The following is an 11,982-nucleotide window of genomic DNA, read 5'->3' as shown; positions in this document are numbered from 1 at the left end:
TGAAAAATCACCTCAATAAGGTTCAAACCTAGGGCCTCCTTCCAATGAAACACCTTGAGATTAACCTAAATGCCAATGCACCCAACCAACTTTTAGTTATAACAGGTGCTTTTATATGTTTTATATCTATTTTCATTGATTTTCTATGTAATTATATCTATTTTCCGTCGAGTTTAGTGGGTGCCGGAGCACCCCAAATTCCAACGTAAGTTCGCCCCTATATATATATATATATATATATATATATATATAATGCATAATATTAAATATCAATGAAAATATGGGCCTTTAATTTTTATTTTTTTGGGGGGTGGGGGGGGGGATCTAAAGCCATGGCTTTAGCTGCTTCCTCCTCAAGCTGCCACTGATCGACAGAGCAAGAAAACATTCTTTGATCTAGTTACCAAGTGTGTTTTGATAAATAAAAAGTTATTATTATCTGTCCCAATTTATATGCAAATATTATTATCCTCGCTATGTGTATTGGTTGATGATATGCAACTCTTAATCGTATGAAATCATTGTTGAAATATTATTTTTAAAATTCTTTTCATTTTTTATAAGATTAACGATAGATAAAATAACAATAACAAAAAATTACTTGATTCCTCAAAAGCAACACTTGCTGTGAGGGATTTATTAGGCTAAAGTGAGATTTAGAATGAAAATGTTTTATCTTTATTTAGTGAGGTCAAATAGTTCGGGCAGTAGCCAAATCATAGAAAAAATTGATTCTTGATCTTCATATGCTTGTGTTGGCTCGAAGTGGTACAAGCTTCATCATAAAATCAAACCATAACAATTAAATTAATTACCTTTATTTGTAACGATATCAATTTTTTTTTTTTGGGGGGATTTTTTTAGACCGGATTTGGGATATTTGGTTTGGCTGTACGGATATCAAATGACTTTTTACAAAAACTTTTTTTAAAAAATGTTACTTCCTACCTTGTTTATTTTCCACTATTACAATTGTCGAAATAGTAAAAGGCCATCATAAAAAATTGAGGTAATCAAATAAAAGTCAAAAGTGGTGAGTGATCGAAATTACATGAATTCAATAGTAGTTGTGACGCCACTAATAGTCACAATAGGTGACCCATATTTCATCTTCTTGTGATCTCAACTTTTTCTAAAATACAAAATTTGACTCAAAGTTTATATTTTTTTAAAAAATTGATAATTTCAAATATTACAAAAAAAAAAAGAAAAAAGAAAGAAAGACTCCTGCTCGATGAGAATAGATTGTTCATACCATGTGAGACGATTATATCAAAAAATAATTAGTTATATATTATTGTTTTATTGATGGCAAATCTTTTCCTTTTGAAAAATATGTGTATTTGAAATTTTGTAATAGCATGAAATCGCAAATATTTAATTGTATAAAAAAACCAAGACGATATGTGATTTTCTAATTTGGACCCTTAGGATGTTCTTATACCTTTTTATGGAGTATGATTTGCTCATTTGGTAAGATTTTATAAGAGTTGGAGAAGTTTTGATAGTTTTCATATATTATAAGGCTTTTATGCTTAATAATCTAAGAAAAATAACAACTTAAAGAAACTTAATAAATTACATGCCAAAATAAAATTTCTAACTTCAAATAAATTTAATTTATGACAGCCCCAGCCCTATATATATTCCACCCTGGGTTACCTCTCCATTCCACTCCCCTACCATGAGTCAAAATTCCCTTCCCACAAGCATCAGCAGCGGCAGTATGAGCTTATCATCTACTGCCGCTGCAAGCAACGGCTCTGAGCCGCTGTCTGATGCTGAGAGCATTAGAATGAGTATCGCAAACTCAATTGGTGAGAATGCGGTACTCATTGTAGCTACTCTCAACTGCGGCAAGTCCAACTGGTTGAAGTTTTTAATGCAAAGGTGGGGTGTCATACACTACAAGTTTATTGAGGTGGAAAAAGTGGAGGCAACTTCCATGTTGGTTGACCTATGGATTCGACCGAAAGAGTTGCCGGCTGTATATATTGGTGGGAAGCTATTTGGAGGGCTTGATGAAGTTCTTGCTAGTCGTTTTCATGGTAAAATTATTGCCAAGCTTACAGAAGCTGGAGCCTTTTAGGTTCTATTCTGAGAAATAAAAAATCAATTGCATGAATTGATTAATGTTGCTTGGAGTATACTTTCATTTAGTAATAAACAAGTTATTTTGAATTTAATGTAATGCAAAATGGATCAATGAAATGATTTAGATATATGTTTTGCTATTTACATGTGTTTATTAGTTGCGAAATTAATCGAGGAGAATGAATGAGTACCAAAATGACGTACGGTTGGAAAAATAAAGGAAAAGGACTATACATTTCTGTTTTTATAGATTGCAGATTTTCATAATACAAAATTGGAAATAGAAATATATCGATTTAGGCCTTTAATTTATTTGTGTTTAAAGTTTATCTAACATCTCAAGTATTGATTCCTACGTAAGTCTGATAAAGAAACTCATATTTTAAAGTTCTTGAACGAAGCACGAAAGATCTATCAACGTTTAGATCAATAAAATTTGCGGACAATTGAGTTATTAATATTCTGATGAAGTTTTTTCAAAAATTTTAACTGAAAATGAATGACATCAGAAAAATCATAATCTTGTTTTTCTCGATTGTCTAGTCAGACCGATCGACTCGACTCTTTTTCCTGCCCTTCTATTAGGATCTTGATGTAGTGGTATCGTTTGAATAGAGATCATTTTAAGAAATAGAATAATTCGGTATAAATACAACTATTATTTAACAAAATGAAAAAAAAAATGTTACAGTTTTTTTTTAATATATTCTACTGTATCTCTTAACTTTATATTACACTAAACACACTTCTAGCAAAGTGTTTTCTTTTGATTATTATGACATTTTTTCATCATCATTTATAGAGCATCGCCTATGAATTATTAGTATTAAAGGCTTTGATTTTTTTTTGAAGAACTAAAAGCATTTGCTTCTTTTTTTGGACGATCCGTGTTATTTCATTGTTAAAGAACACTGTAAAATTTCAAATTTGATCATGGTCAGATTATGCTAGTAGAAAATCTAACAAAAGGACAAGGATCTGTCGTTGATAGTCAAATTTATGCTTGTGAAGATCGAGAAAAGAGTACTTGATTTCTCAAAAACAATTCTGTAATGATTTATTGGCTGAAAACTTTCTATTTGTTTATTTAGTTGAGGTCGAATAGATTAGTGCACTGCCCAAAGATTTTCAATTTATTTGATTAAAAAGAATTGATTCTTGATCTTCGTGTGCTCGTATAGGCTAGTGGTAAAAACTTCATCATAAAATCGAACCATAACAACCAAAATTAATTATCTTTATCTGTAACAATCAACCAAATTAATTATCTTTATATGTAAGGATATCAAATTACGTAACTCAAAATTTAAAAAAATGGTCACAAACCTTCCCTTATTTATTATTGCAATAGCGAAACTGCGAAAGTAGTAAAAAGCCATTATAAAGTAAAGACGAGGGAGTCAAATGAAAGTCAAAAGTAGTTAGTTATGGAGATTACATGAATCCAATTATAGCTGTACCACTACTATTAAGCAACTATTAGAGCACAATGATTGACCCCAATATACAATTTAATCCATACATTTATATTTTGTAAAAAAGAACTATAATTATACATTTTACAAAAAGAACCAAAGTTTTATAAAAAAACAAGTCCATACTCAACCCGACGTGAAAAGATTGTTCATATCATATAGAAGGATTACATCAAAGAATAAGTAGTTATTACTATTATTGTTGATTTATTAGTTCGACAAATCTTTGTAAGATTATGTGTATTAAATAATTTGTAATGACATATAATTGCAAATGTTTTACCAAAAAGAAACATGGAGATGTATGATTTATAAATCGAGTATCTTAGGAAATTTTGATAGCTTATTTCAAATAAAGTATTGTTTGCTCATTTATGATAAGATTCTATAAGAATTAGAGGAAGTTTTGATAATTTTGAAAAATTATAAAATTTTGGTGTTTATACATTAAAAATAAATATAGTACAGTTTATGAAATTTAATCAATAAATTAATGTCCAAATAAAATTTCAAACTTCAAATCAAATTTAATTACATAAATCCAGCACGACTATAAAGGCACAATAGTTGATGTGGTTTCCCACTTGTAGTTGTCCACCCCTATATATTCGACCCTGGCTTGCATCTCCACTTTACACCACTCCTCTCATATACGATGTGTCAAAATATTTCCAACAACAAATTTTTTTTCCCACAAGCAGCAGCACTATGACCTTATCATCTGCTGCTGTTTTAAGCAGCGGCCTGACAATCAAAGCGTGACAACAGGTATCGCTAAGTCAGCAACAACAACAACAAACCCAGTGTAATCCCACACAGTGGGGTCTGGGGAGGGTAAGATGTACGCAGTCTATACCACTACCTACGAAGAAGTAGAAAGACTATTTCCGATAGACCCCCGGCTCAAGACTTATCGCTATGTCAGCACTAGCTGAAAATGCGATAGTGATTGTTGCCACGCTCGGGTGCATCAATTGCACCGGGTTGATGCGTATGATGCAAAGGTACGACATCAAAAACTTCAGTGACATAGAACCAGTGGAGTTGCCGGCTGTATATGTTGGTGGGAAGCTGGTTGGAGGCTTTAATGAAGTTCTTGTGAGTTGTTTTAAGGGTGGATTTATACCCATGCTTGAAGAAGCTGGAGCCTATAATTAGTTTCTTTGTTGGAAAAAAAAATTCAATTGCATGAATTAATAAATGTTGCTTGGAATTTCATTTTATAATAAACAAGTCCTTTGGAATTTATTGTAATGCAAAGTGGATTAATGAAAGGATTTAGATACATGTTTTGCTATTTACATGTGTTTTTTGTTGCGAAATTAGTCAAGAATTATAAAATGACGGTTGAGAAAATAAAGGAAAAGGGCCATACATTTCTATTTTCTATATACAATTGAAGATTTTCATAATACCTAGTGGAAACAAAAATATTCTTAGGTATTTAATTGTTTGTAGTTGAAGTTTATTTACATCTCAAATATTGATTCCAACACAAGTCTGATAAATAAACTCATCTTTTAAAATTCTTTGATAGCATGAAAGATATATCAACGAATGTTTAGATCAACAGAACTTGAGGACAACTGCATTATTAATATTCTGCTGAATATTTTTTGAAAAAATTATATATTATAGACAAAATACTATATTAAATACATGATATGATTAATGCTTTAAAAAATTACAATTCATAGTCATTTGGTAGTTAAAAGTCAATTTTTTTGTGGGCCCTATATACAAATATATTAAGATTTGTATCAATTTTCTCTCTCATATATTTATTTTTGGTATTTTCTATTCTCTCTCTATCTTATTGACTCAAAAAAAGGCAACAACGCAATATCAAAACACAAAATTTTTTATGATATCTTCTTCAACTATTTTTTTCTTAATTTTCTCTCAAAATCACTCTAATATCCTTTATTTTAAATTAAAGAAACGACAACATTGACAACATCATAATACATGATTGTTTAAGAGATCTTCTTCAACTTTTTTCTCCTTATTTTTCTCTCAAAGTCACTCTAATATCACAAAATATAATCCTTGATTTTTCTGTGATAAATCGTTTTTGCGGATTTTTCACCACAACAAATTAGTTTAGGATATTTATTGACATTAGGTTTTTTTTTAAAATTTTTATATATTATGTTAGTTAGTCGTTAAATTTCTTCGTTGTTCATATATTTTACAAAAAAAAAATAGAAAAGGGGGAGCACTCCCCCATTTTTATAATTTTTTCGTTTTTGCGGATTTTTATTTTATAATATAAATTTTTATATATTATGTAAGTCACTCCCCCATTTTTTTTGATGGATGATTTATCAAAAAAAAAAGGAAAGAATTTTGCATCTTCTAGCAAGGCGGAAAGGAAAAAATATTTTAAGGTATCTAAATCTAAAAGGAGGAGCAATGAGAAGTTGACAATGATTACGAGGTTCTTTTATATATATTCTCATGAAACATAATTGTTGGTCAATATACATTTTTGTTTTAATATATGTAGATACGTGTACTTTTTTTTTTGTAGAATAATACATGCATATATATACAGAGTTAGAGTGTATGTATATATATACAGTTTGTATTTTTGATATATGTATATACAATTTACATATATGTATATACAGTTAACTTTCACATATATATTTTGAAGAATAATGCATATGCAGATATATACAGTTTTAGAGTGCATATATGTATATACATTCAAATTTGTATATATAGATATACAAACAACAGATATACAAATAATAAACATATATGTATCTGTTTATTTCGTTTGCATATATGTATATACAGATATACAAACAAAAGATATATAAATAATAAATAACAATTTTGATTTGAATATATATATATATATATATATATATATATATCATTTGCAATATCGTTTACAAACAACATTCAAATTTGTATATACAAATATACAAACAACAAATATACACATAATAAACAACAGTTTTGATTTGAATATATGTATACTTCATTTGCATATATGTATATATAGATATACAAACAACAGATATACAAATATCAAATTTATGTAAACTAATATACATATATACAAACAATAGATGTACAAATAATAAAAACAATCTTGGTAACCTTTAAAACAGATATACAAATACAATTATACACTTATTTTAATAGATATACAGAAATTCAAATATACTATTAATAGATATATATAAAAAAATATTAAAAGACTGTCAGTATGTATATTATGAAATATGCAGTAGAGTAATGAATGAATATATCACACAATTTGCAATTACAAATGGAAAATTGAAAAAAAAAAAAAAAACTAACACAAACAAAGATTATAACATTTTAACAACTTCTGTGAAAAAAAATTCAAAATTACGAAAATAAAAATTGAACGAAAATTGAAACACAAAATTAAAATTGAAGTTATTGTATACAAAAATAATAGTAATTACAAAATTGACAATTTGAAAGTGTTTGAAGTTTATATTGTGCATTCAATTTCGAAAATCTAATTCAAACCAATAATAAAATTGATTTTCATTATGTTGAAATTGAATCAATTTTTATTGCGTATTAGTTTCAAAAAAGGATTTCAGTAAATAAATTCAAGTAAAAAAATAATTTGCGTAAATCGTATATACCAGAATTTTGTATACACGAATTACCAACTTTCCCTTGTAGATCACAATTTTTTTTTTTAAAAAAAATTATCAATTTTTGAGGGAGTAATTAACACATAAATTCATATTTATTGATCTGTTATATCAGAGAAATAAATGAAAAGTTGGAGAAGATTAAGGACATTTATTACATTAAAATTTTCTTTTTTATCTCTTATGTTGTTATGAACTTTTCCTTCTTTTTTGTATATATACATAAAACTGTTATTTATTTTGTCTCAGAATTGTAAATATGAAATTTAGACTAAAAAGTTAGTTATAGATACTCTAATGAGACTATATGTGAATTTTTGCCATTTTTTTTTTCTTAATTTTAACTAAAAATGAAACACATAAGAAAAATCACAGTCTTATTAGTCTCAAGCCGTCGAGACTGAGTGTTTTGCCATTTTTTTTCTTCTTATTTTTAACTAAAAATGAAACACATAAGAAAAATCACAGTCTTATTTGTCTCAAACCGTCGAGACTGAGTGTTTCGATGATAAAGATCATACTGAGAAATATAATAATTCCATATAAATATAACTATTATATAAACAAGATTGAAAACATGTAACAATTTTTTTGTCAATATTAATTTATCTTTATTTTGTGTTACACACACACTTTTTCTGGCAAAGTGTTTTCTTACAAGATTTACTATGATATTTTTTCCATCATCATTTACAGGAGAACCGACTGTGAATTAGTAGAAAATTAAAAGCTTTGATCTTTTTTTTCTAAAATTTTCATGTCTGGTATAAAGAACTATCGGGAGTTCATACGTCTTGATAATGATGTTTGGCCTGTACAATTCTGAGCAATATCGACCATACTTATAAAATTAATAATTTTATTAAAAATAATAAAATTGCCCTGTTACAGTTTTATTATACATTCGTTTGAATATATAATGACATATTATACATAGTTAATGAAAAAACTATTACAAATCAAAACATTCGTCAACACAGAAATTCATTCAAAACAGCTATTACAAAACAAAACATCCATTAAAGCATCAACAAATAAAGATAATTTTTGGATTCATACCTTTGTTTGTCAGATCATTTAGAAAAGGTGTTGAAGCCATTCGATATCGCATATTTTGCCATTTACAATATTTGATATCGCATAGTGTCAGATAGTCAATATTTAATACCATCGCAATCGTCGCAATCAATTTCAAAAAGTTAATACTTTCATAAACAATAATGACATCACGTTTGTATGATTTATAACTAATTTTCGACTCCCAGACATCGGAATGATGCAACAATATCGGGATGTTCATCTATTTTTTTCCCCAGAAATCAAGAAAGAAGACGATTTTTTTCTTCTGAGGAACGTATATCAATAATGACGAAAATTAACAGTAAGGTTTAAGAGTTTTTTTGAAATTTAAATTTCAGTTACTATATTAAATCATACTCTACATAATTAGAGGTATTTAATGGCGTAATTTAAGAATTTTGAAGATATTTTCTGATTACTCTTTCCTTAATTTTAGGCAAAACAGTTTTATTATACATCACACCGATGTATAACAAACCCAGAATGTATAAGCATATTTTGTAAATAGGAAGAGAGAAAACCTTAAGGGATTATCTGTAAATATTTTCAAATTACACGAAATTTCTGTGGATTACACTTTTTTTTTTTTTGGAAGAACTAAAGGCTTTAACTTCTGCTTTGGACTCGGTGTTTTTTCATTAACTAGTTTAGGTGTACGCGCCTTGCGCGTGTATCTCACTTTAATAAGTTCAAATATTACATTAAATAGGATATTTGTTTAAATATGAATATAGTAATTAAATTTAATATCTTTTGAGTATGTAAAGATGGAGAATTTATTTATTCAACCTAATCTTTACCAAAAAATATTTTAAAAAATCGATCGACATTCATCTACCATCTGTAAATTGCAGCAAAAATCTACAGCTAAATCTAATCTTTACACACAAAAATTAAATCTAATCTTTACACACAAAAATTAAATCTATCCGTTGTAGACACGTAATTTTATCCCTCCCAAAAATTCAATTTATCCATTTTTACCTCCCGTTGTTATACACTCTCACCCACGTGATCATCCCTTCATAAAATGACAAAAATAACAATCCGTAATAAATTTTACCTTGTTTTAATCCTATCCTAACAACCTGTCCAATTAAAAGTGGACATCTCACACCTCACCGCTCTATACCCCTACCCTCACCTACCCTACCCCTACCTCCTTACCCCACTCACGTGTCCCACACATCAAAAAAGGGAACCATCAATATATACACGAAGAGAGAGAGCATAGAAGGGGGGATCTCCATTTTTTTTCCTTCACTCTGAGGAGAATACGCAGTACCATATTCATACATAGACAAGTAGCACACAGGAAAAAATACTCTCCACTCATCCTCACGCAGATCACCAAAAATACACACAACACCCATCGATTCACTCATAGCTAGTCACCGAAAAAAATCCTCCACTCACCGAAAAACACTCAAGCACCGAGCAATACACGCACACACATGCTGAGATTGGACGGGGAGAGGGAATCGAAGGAGAATGGGGAGAAAAACAGAGGAGATTGAGAGAGAGAGTTGATCGGAGTGAGGAAAATAGCGAGGGTAGTGTTTTCCGGTGAAAACTTTACCAGAATCGCCACCGGAAAAGTACCGCCAGTTTTCTTTATTACACCGTCGCTGAAAAACATGAACCAGTAGCAAATTCTTACTGAAATCGACCTTATTTTGAATCGATTTTTTGCGTTAGTTTCGAGTGCGGGTTCGGTGTGTTTTGTTGCGATTTCTATGTTCGTTCATCGGTCTTCATACTGGTTCAAGGATTTGTTTTCTGTTTTGTCTCGATCGGTTCATCGTGGTCAGTTTGGAGTTTCAATTTTGGTGCTATCGAGTTTGGATTTGGTTAGCTTTTGAGGTTCGAATGGAAGATTTCGGACGCGGATTCTATCAAAATTAATCAGAATAATACATCGATTTTTGAAAGCACTGAGGTCGAATTCTATTTTCTCTCTTTTTAATTTTTACGTAATCGTGAATGATTTGTGTGTTGGAATGTTTGAATCTTGATTGTGTATTGGTTGATGTTGGATTTGAATGTTGAAAAGTGAATTGTTAATCGATGCATGTGTTAATCATTGGTTGAGAATGAATTTGGGACAACATTGAAAAATTGCTAAAGTGAATTAGGATTAATTTTGATTTATTGTTGTTTTGATTCATTAACGTCGTGATAGTGCCATGATAGATTGAGTTGGGTAGGCAAATAGTAGGTTCGGGTAGGCAAATTTCAAAAATTGTGGAATGTTGAATGCTCGAAACATGTGTTGAATGACTTGGTTTTATTGCTTTTGGATCAAATGTATTATTTGACCGGGGAATGCCCCAATGTATTTGTGTTTATTCGCCGGGAAATGCCCCCCTGTATTTTGTACTCGGAGGACGCCCGTGACGAAGGCCCGAGGCATCGGTTAAAACAATGGAGCGTAGTTTAGGATTAGCCTAGAATAGAGTAGGTTTATATTTCCATATTTTCTTTTATTTCGGGACTGTATAATTGGATTGGACACTAAATTTTGGATTGTTTTGTTTTGTTTGTTTGATTGATTGTTTTGCATGCTTTGTGTGGTTTATACATTTGTAGTGTCAAATTAGCCGATACGCTCTACCGAGCGACCATGGTCGAACCACGGGATCGAGGGGTGCCTAACACCTTCCCCTCGGTCAACAGAATTCCTTAGCCAGAATCTCTGTTTGCGGATCAGTTTTAGAGTCAAAACAGTTTTGAAAAAGGATTTTCAAAGGTGACTTGGCACACCCGATTATGCCAAGTGGAGACTCTAAGTTTTGAATGTAATAATCCTTTTCGAAACGAATCTCATTTTTTTCACTTAGTAATAAAAAACCCTTTCAAAACTTAATCGATAATCTTTTGGAGTTAAAAAAGGGTGTGACATCCGTGATAGCTTATCTTTCTTTCATATACATATATTATATTTTTAATACGTTCCTGTTGGAATAGAGTCTCTTTAAGTCAAATCGAAGAAGTCTCAATAGCATGCTCCTCATGAATCCTTCTTCTCCTGTACAAAAACATCAAAGAATTAATTAATAATGACTTATATATATTTATTCATATATTAATTGAACAAGGTAATATCTAATCTTTACACACAAAAATCTACATCAAAATAATACAATTAAATCTAATCTTTACACACAAAATTTTTCTCAAAGTAAGCTGACACTCATCTACTACCTGTAAACAGTAAGAAAATAATACGATAATAGAGATATCAAAATAATATAACTAAACCTAACTTTTACATAAAATAATTTCTCAAAATCGACCAACATTTATCTATCACATGTAAACTGCAACAAAATAATACGATAAAAGTGATATCAAAACAATACAATTAAACTTAAATTTTACACACAAAAATTTTTCAAAACCGATCGAGATTCATCTACGAACTGTAAACAACCACAAAATAACAAACTAATAGAGATATTACGATAATACAATTAAACCTAACCTTTACCTAAAAAAAAAAATTCAAAGCCGACGCACATTCATCTAGCATTTGTAAATTAAAATAAAACAATAAGATAATAAAGATATCAAAACAATACAATTAAACCTAACTTTTACACAAGAAATTCTTCAAAGCAACCAACATTCATTTAGGACCTGTAAACTATAAAAAAAAATAATATAATAGTGATTACAAAACT

The 11,982-nt window shown here is 29.6% G+C and overlaps 1 protein-coding gene across 1 annotated transcript; it reads left to right on the top strand.

Moving 5' to 3' along the window:
• Positions 1-1,684: 1,684 nt before the first annotated feature.
• On the top strand, positions 1,685-2,089 carry LOC107858145 (glutaredoxin-like). Its single transcript, XM_016702860.2, has one exon. The coding sequence runs from the start codon at positions 1,685-1,687 to the stop codon at positions 2,087-2,089; it is 405 nt and encodes a 134-aa protein (XP_016558346.1).
• The last annotated feature ends 9,893 nt before the right edge of the window (positions 2,090-11,982 follow it).

The sequence above is a fragment of the Capsicum annuum genome, chromosome 2 (assembly GCF_002878395.1).
Source record: "Capsicum annuum cultivar UCD-10X-F1 chromosome 2, UCD10Xv1.1, whole genome shotgun sequence".
Lineage (NCBI taxonomy): Eukaryota > Viridiplantae > Streptophyta > Magnoliopsida > Solanales > Solanaceae > Capsicum > Capsicum annuum.
This window is presented reverse-complemented; position numbering and strand designations above follow the sequence as displayed.

What these genes read in the sequence shown, in the direction of transcription:
- LOC107858145 (XM_016702860.2), top strand. Translation starts at nt 1,685, where the DNA reads ATGAGTCAAAATTCCCTTCCCACAAGCATCAGCAGCGGCAGTATGAGC.